Raw genomic sequence first — 14960 nt, forward strand, 5'->3', positions numbered from 1 at the left:
AAGAACTACCTTGTTATATGTAGGTTTATCTATTCATATCCTCTCAAAGAATCTCAGGATGTCTAGTTGCAGAACCAATTAAGGAAGCATTTAAGCTCATAGCTTCTCCTGCTGATGAAAGACAGTTAAAAAAAGAGAGCTCCTCCTCGCCTTCAACTTCCATTCAGTTTGGAGACAGTGTTACAAAGAGAAGTATTGAAAAGATGTCGAGCATCAGATGATAGATTAGATAACAAAGCAATTATATGTGAAGAAGAAGCTAAACCAGATGTTTGTGGGATTAGAGCGACTTGGGTCTCACCTTCTAACAGAAGAAAAGGCATAGCCACGTGGTTATTTGATACCACTAGGTAAAGGACTATAGAAAACCACCTAAAACAATTGTCATGGACCTCGCATGCTAGCACGCTAATGTTTGTTAAGCATAAACCAAAAAAAACACCAGGGCAGTTCTTGTTCTTGTCTGTGCCAGGCTCAAACCCAACTTTGAATCAAAGCAATATGAATGGTCCTAATATTTATCACACAAGGTGTATGCTTTGGTAAGAGCTTAACACAGACCAAACCAGACAATCCAGAATCTGATAAGCCTTTCAAACCAGCGAGGTGTAGTTAGGGAAGAGATACATCAATCGGTCCAGAGTTTCAGGATTAAACTTCCGAGCAAATAGGTAACATGGACGTTGCTCTCCTTTCCATAGACACGGCTTTACTGTCGTCACTTTCTGCATAGAGGATGGTTATGGATCAGTAACAGGAATTCCAAGAATCATGGTAATAAGAAGAAGGCTCCGGTGTTTTACCTTTAAATCGCTTGTGACATGGTAAGCAAGTTGGATGGACTGCATATCAGATAAAAACCACAAACTAAGATAGCAGAAAAGAAAAATCTAACTGAGCTTTGAGAAAGAGAAGAACAAGAGGAACCTTGATTTTCCTGATGAGGTAAGGAGTGATGTCTCTTGCATTGTATAGTTTCGGATGCCATTTGCCTTCTGACCAATCAACATGTGTCACTGACCAGTTTGCTATTCCATCTGGATCAATCATCTGAAAGAAAGAGATCATGAGCGGAGAGATTATGATGAAGTTAGAGGAAAATGAGTAATAAGAGGAAGACGCAAGCAAGCAGTACACTGACATTGAAAAGAGTTGGGAAATAATGCTCGTCCGCATAGCAGTTGCGTCCTTCCATATTCGGCTGTGACAAAATATGTATAGGCCGTTAAGGAAAATTCCGCTTGATTATACAAATGCTTACGATAAGACATTAATAGTGAAATTCCATGACATCAAAACATGTCTCAGTATTCCAACATATCGCCTCTATGCTATAAAGAAAGGAAAACACATGAGTTTTGTTTGAACATCACACAGCATGACCACTATGTAATAAGCTACAATCTCAATGGGCGGATCACTGTCTAACTTGACTAGATGACTTAGCTGATCACCAAATATGCAGAACACCATATTAAGGGAGATTTGGAGAAATACGTGTCACCAGATAGAATTTAAGGACATACTACAAGATATGGTATGGCTGGTTATTATCAACTATCATGTGAATGTGAAAACGCATGAAATTGAAGGCTTGCTTACCCTACAATAAAGCTTGAATTTTGTGTAGTAAAGGCTGTCCGCCATGACGACTATAGCATGTCTCCTCTTCATTGAAAACCACTGGAAAAGATGATTATAAAGACACAGGAAAATGTCAAGCTTAAATAGAACTAACTGGATAAGAAATGCAACCATCATTATCAGGAATGAGAACCAAGGGAGGGATGATAAAAGCATGGAGAGAAGAAAGGTAACATCCATGACTACAATAAAAACATGACTATTGTTTTTGTCTGAACTGTAAAAATCCCTCCAACAAACATTTTGCAGGAAGAAGAAAGGGGAAAATATGATATCTTATCACATAACACATTAACGTATACCTGTGAGCCCTTCCGAAAATCCTTCTTTTCAACCTCAGGCAGCATATGTTGTGAATACCGACCAGATCCATGTGGTCCAGGATCCTCAAAACTGGAAAAATGCAAGATGAAGATACTTAATACCAGAGAAGACAGGATGACAGCGAGACATAAAACTTAAAAGAGGTTCAACCGCATGAGTAAACTGTAGGCACAATCATACAACTTACCAATCAATGAAGCTGAGATTCGCGAAGATCAAGTGATTATAGATATAGTTAAAGTCGAATAGCGGTACACAACTGCCAAATAACAAGGAAGAAGATGGTAAGGGTAGGATTAGTAAAGCATAACATCAAGACCTTAGGACATTTGATATGAAAGAAACAATAATTCAATCACCTATCTGAAAGTAACACAAAGTGTTGATTATCAGGATCAACGAGAGCATGAGCTAATAGCCTTCTTTCTGCGTCAACCATGGATATCTGACCCCAAGCAACCTGCACAAGATTATCATACTAAAGCTACCTATAGGAGTCACTACTAATCAAATTTTATGCATAAAACCGGCTGAATGATGTAACCAAACTCATTTACCTTGTGACTGTGAATATCTCGACCAACAAAATAGCTGCTTGTATGTACAGGACTTTTCTTTGACGCGTGCACATAAACTGAAAATTTGTTCTCATGACCCTGAATCAACAAAAAGGAACCACCACCATTTTGTCAAGTAGGATAAGAAATACGTTTGACAAAGAAGTCACATCTCTAAGAAACTCCAACTGATTAAAGGACACTGTAATGAGAAATTCTTACACGGAAGAACATTTCCCACAGAGGCTCAAAAGGTAGCGTCCCTGGTGTTAAGAACATAAAGGCTATCTTGGGATTTGCTGTCTTAGATTGAGGTAGGTTCATGATTTCATTCATGACAACTTGAGCTGCAGCTTCAGAGTCAGTCAATTCCCTCGACGGTACAAACAAAAACTGTTGGTATAAAGGACATCCAGGACGAGAAAACATATAGCAAGCCACAGAATTCCGCGGAGGATATATGAATGCGGTGATGACAACAACCGTAACCAGAACAACCAAAGTGATAATCCATCTGGGGCCCTTAAAAGGAGGCCTTTGACGAGACTCTGACATAACCGCAATATCTCTTAAGCTACTGTTTGAAGTATCAAATCCATCTTATAGTCTTCTTTAACAGTCTCACTCTTCAGAATCCCTGAACATAAAGAGAGCCATTAATCACTGAGAGCTTGCAATGTGCAAATTGAAAATTGAATCCAGATTCAATTTGTCAAAAACAGAACATCAAGCAATGAAAATATGAGATTGAAGAACAAAACCACCAAATATCATTTGAACCACATCCAAAAGACTCAATTCCTATAATCGGAAAATGTAATTCAAAATTTCGATGCGCGTGGCAAAGATCATCAGTGTCGTCATCGTAAAAATTACCGTAGACAAGATAGAAACTGGTAAAGCGTTGAGATAATCATAATCGAGCTCAATGAAACAGGTATATAAATAAAAGAACACAGAAAATGGATTCAGAGCGTAAGGAAGAAGACGAACATCAAAAGATCGATCGAACCATCAAAATAACCAGTGGCGCAGAGCCGCCGCCACGGCACTCGGCGGAATAAGCGGAGGATAAGAACAAAAGCAGGTGAAAGCGAATAAGAATCCCTCGAGTAAGAATCTGGAGATCGAAGAATCCTCTGATGTCCCACAAATCCAAAGCGCCTCTCTCCTTTTTTTTTTTCTCTTTTCCTGAGCACTAGAAACGGTCACTGTAGCTCCAAATGAGGAACGAACGGACTTCTCTTTTTCAATTTTCAACAAAGTATTTTTTAACTCATAATCCCTATTATTAATTTTTGTTTCTTTTGGTAATTAATCCCACTATATTATTTGGTGGAAAAAACCTTTGAACAACTCATATTTTTTTCAATAAGAATTTACTTTGGTGAGTTAGTAGATTTGTAAAATCAGAAAATCTAAAGAAATAAATTAGATTGTTCTGGAGATTTATTTCCAATTTAGTATCATGCAAAAGTTTTAAAACTAGTGACAGAACGATGTCGTATTGTGAGAACCACACACACACCACTCCGCCGAATAGATAAACGGCAAGACGTTTGCAGTAGAAGGAAACTGGAAAGACAAGTCAGCAATAATGGGACCCGATGCACGTACCTACCCCAATACAAGTAACGAAGAGCCGCGTCTCTCAATCAAGAATCGACGTTCCATCTTCTACTCCGTAATTTATAAAACGTCTCCGCTGTAACCCTAAAATTATAGAGATCTTCTAAAGCCAACAAACAGAAGTAGTTCTGTTTCGATTTCAAATTTCTCATTCAAAAGCATGAGCATGGAAGTAGATATGATTCTTGGTGATGCATCTGCTACAATAGATGCCAATCGTAATTATGCGGCGTTTCAGCTGAGTCTTGAGTGCGCAAAGAATGAATATCTGACCCATAGGGACCAGAGAGCGACCTATTACCTTGGAGGGATCTGCTGCTTAGTATTTTCGATCCTAAATCGGTTCTTGAAGAATCTGAATATCCCCAATTGTCTTCAATCTCAGGGACATCCCAGAAGTAACACATGCTCTTAACAAGAATTGTCCCAGCATTATAAATCTAAAAGAGGAAACTCAAAAGAAGCAACATACTAATTAAACAGGACGACATGTAGAATGAAATCAGACCCTAAAAGCCAAAAGGAAAGAGATAGAAAACTATGGAATGTGGGACAAGGAGTACGTAGAAACAATTTATGAAACATTATCATCCCCAAACAAACAGATGCTTCGCTATTGACTCAGAATTTGCATCAAAGTAGTCGATAATACGCTTGGTGGCTTCACACACTCCGCCAGAAGCGTAGTACTTGACATGAATATCAAAATAGTAGTCATTCACTACCTTGTTGCTGCCACCAAGCACTCTATTCTTCAATGAGCGTCGGAAAGTTTGCTCTTCTAAGTATAGAGCAGCTCGCAGGGTCCTCATGCAAGATCCTGTAATACTCAGGTGAGTCAGTTTCCTTTATTGCTTGATCTGCTTTTTTCCAATTGCTTACTTCAGTTGCTAACTCAGGAGCTTTGAGAACAGGGGAATCGGGATAAACAAGACATTCTTCGACAACACAATATCCTGCCATGTCTGTCAAAGAGAGGAAATTTTTAACATAAAGACAAACACTAGAGAAATGACGACAGTGGTCTGTGGTCATTGATGGTATCAAGGACAGCACTCAGAACAGCTTTACGGATCTGATGGTTCTGACCATACGAGTTTCGACAGCAGATAGCATCTTCCACATCATTGAACACTGAGATATATCCTTCTTCAATACAGCTAGCAACAGCACGAAGTGCTTTGAAACGCTTGTTAGAAAATTCTCTAAAGTTTGATTCGTTGACATTCTTGTAAAGCATGATCACTAAGTAACCAAAGATAGCTCTTGCCTTTGGGACATCCATAATCTTTGGTGGGACAGTAAAACCATTTCTTGCGGCATCTGAAGGAATCTTTATGATTGTCAATCTCCTACCCATCGAACGAACAGCGGCTTGAAGCTCTTCTGCGTTTCCCGGAAATAAGCAACAGATCCCTCCGAGGTCAAAGGTTGCCGCCCTTTGGTCTCTATTGGTGGAGGGCACTTTCTTTGCACACTCAAGATTCATCTCGAAGGCTGAGTAATAGTTGTTACCTTTTGGAGATGGATCAGGCATAATCATATCTACTTCCATCTCAGTGAATCTCTTCCTTTTCACATTTGTCCTGGTGGCGTTTTCTTGCTCGTTGGTATTCGACATTTTTTTTGTACCAAGTTACTGTGAGTCTGTGACTTTGGGGTGTTAGAGGAAGTGGAAGTGGCGATGTTTATAAACAAGAAATCGAGTGTAAGTGGAAACGGTAAAGTGCCTTTAAGATAGATACATGCTTCTTTCTTGACTCAAATCGAGTCCCAAGACTTGTTGTTGGCCTCTCGACTACTATAGTTATGATGAATAATATCTCTCTTCATTATCTCTTCCACGTTTTGCGTTTTTCAAGGTTGGCTAAAACTTTTTGATGAATTTATGAAGGGACCAAGAGTTCATTTTGTAAGAAAATAATTTGAGGAAGAGAAAGAACCATGCTAGAGTTTAATGGAATATGAATGAAATAAGCATAAAGTTAAGTTGAGAAAGAAAAGACTACGAATGAAATTAAAGATATCGCAATATATATCCACGTGAAATAGAAAAATACACTAAAATACAACCAAGTTGCTAGAATTTCTCTAGTAATGTCTAACCTTCTGTGTAAAAATACTGAAATAAATTGTCCAAAACAATACAATATAGTAAAGGAAAGAAGTCAATACTTGTGCACAAAGAGCCTCTAAACACCCATCAGACACCAACTCGAGACTTTCCCTTCATTCAACAAGCAATCTGTCCGGTGACCTGACCTTAGAACAGTCCAACGACAATGGCGTTTTAACCTCGTGACCTGGAGCGATTAAGAAGCAACGGAATAAGATACAACGATGAGCATGGAAGCGACACATAATCACCTACTGTTATGTGGCATCAGATACTCAAAACCACATTCCAGCCAGATAAGCGACAATCGATAATCTGAGTTTGGCTGTTACTAACACTACATATTTGTTTAATTTCACACTAACTAGACTACATGATTTCCTCTGAGGATGGAAGCTAGAAAACTCATAACTAGAATACTTTTAAGAGAGAAGATGTTCCTCAGATAACCTACTCAATGTCGCTAATGTCAAGCAAAGTTAAACGTGAGAGTGTACCTCGACTATTTTGAGAGCGTGGAACAATGAATATCACTTGTCAGTGTGACCCCTTTTGGCCTTACGACGACCATGGTGATGAGGGTGTTTAACAGGTTTCTTTGTCTTTGTGCTGCGATAAAAAATCATATGAGATATTTCTATGATTAAGAATATTACATAAAATGACTAAATGGATTAATTAAAAGACTTGCCAGAAGAGAGAACAGAGCACTTTGTAAGCAACGAAGATGGGAAATACCAACAATGCAGAGGCCTACAGTGGATAGATTTTAGATTTGATGTTAGAGAGGAAACACATAAAGGATGCAGTCTCAGAATACATTCTATAAGAAAGTTAGGCAAATACCGCAAACCAAACAAACTCATTGGTAGCAAAAGGCTCTGTCAGCTCATGGTCTTTCAGTTTTCGTTCGATATGGGCTTGGACCTTCACAGATGAACACAGATTTTAGCTTTAAAAGTCGAGCATTTTTTTTGATGAGTCCAAGAAGTGGAATAACTCAGATTTATTTTTAGTATACATAAGAATGGTTTTGGTTTCAGACCTGATGGTGATAAGTTGTGGCGGATTCAAGGAACTCTGTATAGACGATGATCACCTTGGTTGTGTAAGGTTTCATCGCAACCTTCATTTTATCAACATGTGGTTTCGTGGTCGTGGCCACTTGGTCGACATATGGCTTGCTGAACTTTTTGGCCTCCTGGAAATTGTAACAAGCATTAAGTTTACATCCGTAAATATTAGCTGATTATTGTGTACCAAACCTATCAGTGAAAGAATAAACTGATAAAGACACTATACCTGATAATAGGGGTCTACAAATTCTTGAACCGTGGCAATGTGAGGGGAAACAGCACTCTTTGATGCATGGTAAGCCTCTTTAGCTTTGATGGATAGTGTTCGGACGTGTGGCTCAACATGTGTAGTAACGGTTTCCTTGATGGCTGGAATATATTTCTGCAAGTAGTGTCATAAAACATAGCGAATTATAACTCTAGAAATTGGTGACTCATCAAAAATGCAGGCATTCGATTAATGTCAAAGAAATTTACAACAAAAAAAAAATTGCCAATAAGATGCTTACAGTTTTAACGTTTTCAACATGTGGTTCAGCCCACTTTTCAACTTGAGCTTTTGCTTCCGTCACCTACTCAATAAAAAGTAAACTTCATTAGCCAGACGCTCTCATACTGTTTAGAGGCATAAATCTCAATAGGAGTATAGGACAAAATTTAAACAGTACCTTTAGAATTACTGTCTCCACAGCAGGTTTCCCATGGGCCTCCCAATGTGTCTCGGTATAAGTCTACGGGTACATGAAATTCCCTATGTTAATTGGGGGAAAAACTGCTATATTACAAAACTGTAAAAAGGCCAGCATAAAACTTGCCTGAAATTTAAACCAGTGAAGAGCAAGCCAAGGGGGAAGCCACGAACCATGAGCCTGAGTAAATAAAACAATTGATATTAGCTTTCTGCTGAATTCCAGATTCCAGGCTCTGCTAATTTCCCACACAGTGAAATATCTACTGCTATAATAGCTTCAGAGACAGCCAAATGTAAAACTGTGTCAAACCAATACCTCCAGCAGTTCCTTAGCCTTTGTGGTTGCCTCAAGCTTTGTCCTCAACATTTCTTCCTGAAATTTAAAATTTGGAAAAAAAGCTATGTGAGGCAGAAACCAAAGGCATAGAAATCTAATTTAATAAGAGGTTACTGTACCTCAGCTATCTTAATAGCACGTTCAAGTTTTCCTATTTTGTTCTTCTGCTCTTCATTTGTCTTCTGAAGCTGCAAGACATCAGATACCATAATTAAAATCTTCAGGACATTACTATAAGAATTGGCTCAACCAAAAGTACATATCCAAAGAAGCATTGTCGACGGTATAGTTCAAAGGAGGGAAGTAAAAAAGTTCTGATGGTCTAATCAGATTGCATAATGAAACCTGTTCAAAAGAATTCCCATACAACTCAAGCCCGAATTTAGATCAAACACGAGTATCAAATCATGCAAGGAGCTGTCCTAATGAGATCTAATATAGCTGAGAATGGAAACTGCAATGGTAATAACATAGCATAAATGACGAGGCTTAGAACATGAAGATATTTTGACATCAACCTTAAACAAAGACTAGCTAAAGCTGAGATTAAAAAAGTAACTAAGCATTTACCATGTCCCTTAGAGAAAAAACAAATGGAACAGTGTAATGGAAAAATGAAACGAGAGATGTAAAGAAACATACTTTGTCAAGGCTTGAGTTTAGTTCACTTAGTTTTTTCTCAGCTTCATTAGTCCGAGCTTCAGTGGAATCTTTCTCCTTGTTTTTTTGCTCCAAGAAGTTTTTGAGTACCTCTACCTGAATGGCAGAAGTAGCATCATAAAAAAATCAGATATCCGTTTGCAAATTCTAGCAATATAAACAGATTGGGTTCTTGAACATAAAGTCTCACCTGCTTCTCCAATTCAGCAGCTCGCGCTTGAGCCTTTCCCAAATGTTTTGCAGAATCTGATGATCCCTTTTTCTGGAGAGGAGTGAAAGCACACAGATCAGGTGTAAGCCAAAGATGAAAACAATTTACGACACGTTTCAAACAAGTAGATGAAACTGAAACCATATAAGATCCATACTTGTAGTGATGAGACTTCAGTCTGCAAGGAAGAAATCTTGTCTTCCTTTTCTTTGAGAAGTTTCTCCTTCTCTGCTACTACCTCATCTTTGCCCTGAACTTCCCGGGTTTTCTCATCGATTTGGGATTCTTCAAAACGAAACAAAAAGAAAACATAAAGCTCAAAAACCAAAATTTGCATTCACCAAATAAAAAGGCTATAACAAGCTCGAAACAGGACGGATTATGCAAATGCCACAAAACCATAGCAAGCAATTCGAGATTGGGGACAAGTAAACACGATTCACATCTGAAATCGATCCAAAAGATACTAATTTAAGTCAATGCTATAAGAAAAGAAACACATCAAGTAGCTGAAACAGTAATTCTATCAGCGTCCAACTAAAAACATGCGAACTATGCAGATTCCGATCTCAATACGAATTAAAGTAAAATAAAAATCAAAACTTTGCAATCAATCGATCAGAGGGAAGAGTCTGAACAATGCAAGTCGCTAACTAACCTAGGGCACGGATCTTGGCAGTAAGCTGATCCAGTTGGATCTTGGAAGAGCCATCGGATCCGGCAGCCTCAGAAATCTCCGGCTCATCAGCATCGGCGAAGACGCTGGTGGTGAAAAGCAAGGCAAGAAGTAACAAAGCGACGAGCTTCGCAGCCGCCATGTCTAGATTCACCACCGTCGATCAACGAAAAGGGACGGAGATTCCAACAAACAAGAGAAACGTTTCCTTCTCTGCACTCACGATCTCTCTATATATATTTTTATGAAGGTGTTTTTTTGACCATGGACCGTAGAAATTTCTTAACTTTGTTTTGTTGTGTTTTAGACAGAGAAAAAAAGCGTGCAAAGACGAGAGAAAAGTACTTATGTGTTGACAACGTGAGGTTAATGGCTTCGTGGGTTTGTCGTGACCGACGATGACACGCGGCATCCATCGGATTTCACATTAATGACGTGGCGTAAATCCAATGGTTGATCCTTTTTATTTATTTTTCGGTAACCATTTACCAGTCGATATTATTGTCCTTTTTCGGAAGCAATTCAATCAGATCTCCAATTTATGATATTCATCTACTTGCCTGCTAAATTGCTAATGAGTGTAGTAATAATTTTACTACGTCCGGCTTAACTTCAGAAAAACAAACAAAAAATTAATCCGAATGTGTTACAAACTTTCAATACATATTCTTATACTGTATGAAAAACGAAGATGTGCTCTATATTTTCAAGATTTTCTTATATATATTTATATATATATATGTATACAAGTATATATGTATGTAGGAAATGTGTATTTATCATCTATCATCAATGCACACCATACTTTGTGGGATATGTATGGTCCAGCAGTGCGTGTGCCATTTAATTTCTCGTTAAATTAAGCAAACTTCTATTCTGAATTTTTCGATACTCGTTTGTTTATTTATTCAACGAAATTTGCAATGTATAACATTGCCTGAGAGCTTAAGAATCTTTGTTTTTCTCTCCAAGCAACAGCGGCCTTTTTATAAGTATATCTTATTATTTTGCTTGATCCAACACAGTTTACCCTAATTTTAAAAGAATTTATGTAAAGGTTGGAATCACGATTCGCGATAGCTAAATCTATACGATTGATTAGGATCCCTTAGTCATGACAATAAGTACCGCTGGATTATCAGAGATGTGTCTGGTCTATCATTTGCTTTATGACATTAACCAAATTATAATAGTTTTAACAAAACAAAGAATAAATTAATTAGCAACTACTCAATAATATATACGTGGTACGTGGAGTACGCCAACTCAGACCAGAAGCAATGACATTAACGTAATTTATCCTTTCATTAATAACTAGTTATAATCTCCCGTATATGAAGCAAAGCCTAATTGAAATGAATCGAATTATTGGTAATATATTCCAAAGTTGCGGTCTCATATCGAATCATCACTCATCAGCCTCACAATTCTTTGTTCTTCTCTAAGTTTCCCAAAAAATAAAACTGGGAAGAAGATTATAGTCTATATATGATTCACATTAAAACAAAAAAAACTATAGTTTTATGATTTCTTTTAACTTATTAATTAGTAAAACAAATATCCAAGTGAGTAAGGTATGATGCTGATCAAACACAAAACAGTGCAGTGACCTTCCAAACTTTATGTTGTGGTTGCGTTTTGTTAAATCATTACAGAGACAGTCTGCTTCCTTAGTTGCTTTCGAGGTAATATATCATCTTAGCCCAAGCATCTGTGGTCTAGTGGCAGAAGAAGCTTTGGAAAAGGGTGAAACTCCCAAACCTGAGTTCGATTCTCCCTGGAAACAAAAACACATTTGTTTGGGAAGTCTGTCAGTTGGACTTTGGCCCAATTGGTTTACCTGGTAGCTAGAAATGCAGACGGCCTGACTACCCCCTGGCACTTAGTCGGAAGGCATTCCAAACTCGGGATAGGCAGAGTGGTAGCCCGTAAGGGCCTAACCGTTAACACGGTGGACCAATCCACTATGTAGCACCTCGGTGCGTTCCTACCAGGGCCGACCGGATAGCCGATAGGGTTTATAAAAAAAAAAAATCATCTTATCCTTGGCTTTGAGCTTCTACTTTAATTCTTCAAATGCCTTTCGTCATATTCTCTTGACATTTTTTTTTTTTTTGATGAAAGGCTTTCAATAAAAATGAAGAAAAAGAGAAAAACATTACATGCCTAATAGGCCACAGTGTATATTTCAATAATTTAGGCCCATTTAAGGACAGCCCATATATAGTATTTTTGCGAGCATTAATAATTGGCTATCTCGTGGTTAAATGGTCAGTAACTACAAATTAGTGGCTATTATATATTATCCATGAAATTTGTCTATTACCAATCCAAAGCTAGTTTGCAACGGATCCATAAATTTTTAAATACGAAAATTTCCATCTGTAAAATTGTAATTATTTGTAGCGTGAAGTAGCTTTTTCTATACCTAATCTAACAAAAATTGAAAATATCTATGAAAATAAGAGTTAGTTAACAAATAATTTTAATTTAGGCGAACATAGTCTTCTGAACTAGATTCGGATATAATTAGCTATATAGCATCATATATGAATTGACATCTCTAAACGAGTTCTAAACATTTTGATTTCATACTACGCAGAGAAAATAATCGTGTAGGTATATTTCTACATTGTCTTAGGGAGGAGTTATATACATAGGCTCGTGACGACTGGTTCCTAACACATAACATAACAACTTAACTAACTAAAAAAAAAAAAAAACTAACTAAGACAGATACTAATGCACGGAATAAATGTGAACATCACATTTTTTGTCCCGTTTCTTGCCCAACGTAAGCCACATGCACTATAAACACCAGCTAACAGAAAAAAAAAAAAAAAAAAAAAAACGTACATACCAAGAGAGCTGTGCGATATGCTGATACGTTATAAAGTCACCCACATGGAAATGCCAATAATAACGCTCAATAAACCAAAACGTGACATATTATATTACACACACAAAATACATACGGCCGAAAAACCCTAATCTATGATAATTATAACGCATAATTTAATAAGATTTTTTTTCTTTTCTTAATCGAAAGATCTAAAATTGAAAGCTAAACTATAATCTTCGAAACTTTTCAACTTCCATGTAAATTCTTCATGCGTTCAGTTGTCCTGGCCGTAACCAATAGGACGATAATATCACTTAATTACAAGCACTTGTTCTACTGACGAAAACTCGATTCTACACAGATCCAAAACTAGACTTTTGATCGAGTTTTTTTCTTTCTTTACCGAAGAAGAAGAAATCGAGGTTATAAAGAAGAGGAACCATCACGACCGAGCACAAAAACACAAGCACCGGTCCAAATATCCAAAGCATCAAAGGCAACGCCGCATAGAACAACCGATTCCCCACAGTATTCAAAACAAACCCTCTCTCTAGCAATTCCGCCACGTACTCCTCTGCCGTCATCATCATCTCATCCTCCAATTCCTCAGGAGAAAAAGGAGTGTTGATGAGGATGTTGACTTGGTTGATGAAACGAATTGAGAGAGAGTGGGAGAAGAAGGAGAAGAGGAAGATGGTGAGGATCGTGACGTACTTGAGAGCCACCATGAACTCTCCGCGAGCTCCAAAAACGGCGTCGTTTAGAGGCTTCTTCACTGCGTATGTGCTGCTTAAAACCGCAGCTAGACCAGCGCAGAGGAGGATCGATGTTGTTGCCATCAAAGTCGACCCCATTATGCAGTTTCTCAGCGTTTGAACGGCCAAGATGTTCTTCTTCTCGTTGTCCTAATTTAATCAAATACATATAGGATCATATATTTATGTGTGCGAAGATGTTTATATAAGAAAATTGAAGTTACCTTGATGATGGAAGCGACCCAGAAACGGCGAGCTCTAGCGTTAGTGCCGATGATAGTGGTGAGAGGCTGTGTACGTAACTTATGCCACAAGTAAACATGGTAAGATGCATACACCATAAGCCCTAGCGGCACCAAGATCACATCTAAATAACATTCTCTCCATTCCATTTCTTCTTCAAAACTTATCGAAGTTTCTATCTTCTTTTTTGTGACGCCGTTTTATATGTGACTTATTGGAAGGTTTAAAGACCCTATTTATAAGAAAAATGATAATGAAACGATAACCAAATAATTGATAATTAATTAACAAAAAGGAAAATTCATAATGAACCTGATTTTTTCTTTGAGAAATGACATAAAGGTACGTGGGGTGGATGGAGGGGATGACGTGGCATATATTTGTCCTTTTGTTCGCCATTGTTGTTTCCAAAGTGATCTCTCTCTCTTTTTTTCTTCCTTCTTTTTCAACAAGTGATCTCTAGTTGGAGCCCATATCATAGTATATACTCTCTCCGTTTCATAAAGAATGTCGTTTTAAGGTTTTATTTTTGTTTCACAAAGAGTGTCGTTTTAGGTTTTCAATGCAAAATTTAATGATTTTTTTATGTTTTATGACTATTAGTATTCTGCATATTGTTTTACTATTGGGCAGATTATGTTTAGGTATATAGTTAATGATGTTTTTGTTTAGAAAAAACAAAAAATTTAATGTTTTCTTAATCTGTGTGCAAAACTCTAAAATGACACTCTTTGTAAAACAGAGGGAGTATAATTCTTGCACGCTTTTAATTTGATTTCTATCTTCTATCATTTCTTTTTCTTTCTTCTTCTAGTCATATATACTTCTTTTTTTTAAAGGAGCTATGTTAATCATGCATGTTTCGTGTATATGTAGCCGTCAAGTAAAGTTTATGTTATTCCACAAAATAGATGTTGTGTGTTTATGTTTTAGTAGATGGATACTTACAAAGTGATGAAAAAAAGGATGTTTACAAAGTATACAACTTATTAAAATAGATGTGTGTGTTTATATTTTATCAGATGGTTATTTATTTTCCAAATACACGTTGCATTAGTTGTAAAAACATTATTTTAATTTCTGATCTATATATTCTTGAAAGGATATCGATATGATTTGATGTATATATGTATCTATACATTAATACATGCATCACGTTGACACGTATGTTACATACAATAAAGTTTCGAAACCAATAG

General features: G+C 37.2%; 3 protein-coding genes across 3 annotated transcripts; all 3 read right to left on the reverse strand.

Moving 5' to 3' along the window:
• Positions 1–246: 246 nt before the first annotated feature.
• On the reverse strand, positions 247–3802 carry LOC9305403. Its single transcript, XM_002869286.2, has 11 exons — positions 3519–3802; positions 2748–3162; positions 2526–2624; positions 2328–2428; positions 2156–2227; positions 1947–2037; positions 1603–1683; positions 1142–1201; positions 928–1050; positions 804–842; positions 247–725 (listed from the first exon to the last, which is right to left on the reverse strand). Exons 2-11 carry the CDS (start codon positions 3078–3080, stop codon positions 594–596), a joined length of 1131 nt encoding a protein of 376 aa, XP_002869332.1. The 5' UTR covers positions 3081–3162; positions 3519–3802; the 3' UTR covers positions 247–593.
• A 2342-nt stretch (positions 3803–6144) lies between these two features.
• On the reverse strand, positions 6145–10297 carry LOC9305405. Its single transcript, XM_021018813.1, has 15 exons — positions 9904–10297; positions 9403–9530; positions 9225–9296; positions 9017–9130; positions 8494–8562; positions 8354–8410; positions 8162–8215; positions 8015–8077; positions 7856–7918; positions 7573–7728; positions 7316–7471; positions 7117–7197; positions 6962–7023; positions 6768–6879; positions 6145–6457 (listed from the first exon to the last, which is right to left on the reverse strand). The coding sequence occupies exons 1-14, from the start codon at positions 10061–10063 to the stop codon at positions 6801–6803; spliced, it is 1314 nt and encodes a 437-aa protein (XP_020874472.1). The 5' UTR covers positions 10064–10297; the 3' UTR covers positions 6145–6457; positions 6768–6800.
• Positions 10298–12851: 2554 nt separating this feature from the next.
• On the reverse strand, positions 12852–13989 carry LOC9305406. Its single transcript, XM_021019983.1, has 2 exons — positions 13743–13989; positions 12852–13668 (listed from the first exon to the last, which is right to left on the reverse strand). Exons 1-2 carry the CDS (start codon positions 13908–13910, stop codon positions 13117–13119), a joined length of 720 nt encoding a protein of 239 aa, XP_020875642.1. The 5' UTR covers positions 13911–13989; the 3' UTR covers positions 12852–13116.
• Between the last annotated feature and the right edge of the window lie 971 nt (positions 13990–14960).

This window comes from Arabidopsis lyrata (assembly GCF_000004255.2).
Source record: "Arabidopsis lyrata subsp. lyrata unplaced genomic scaffold ARALYscaffold_7, whole genome shotgun sequence".
Taxonomy (NCBI): domain Eukaryota; kingdom Viridiplantae; phylum Streptophyta; class Magnoliopsida; order Brassicales; family Brassicaceae; genus Arabidopsis; species Arabidopsis lyrata.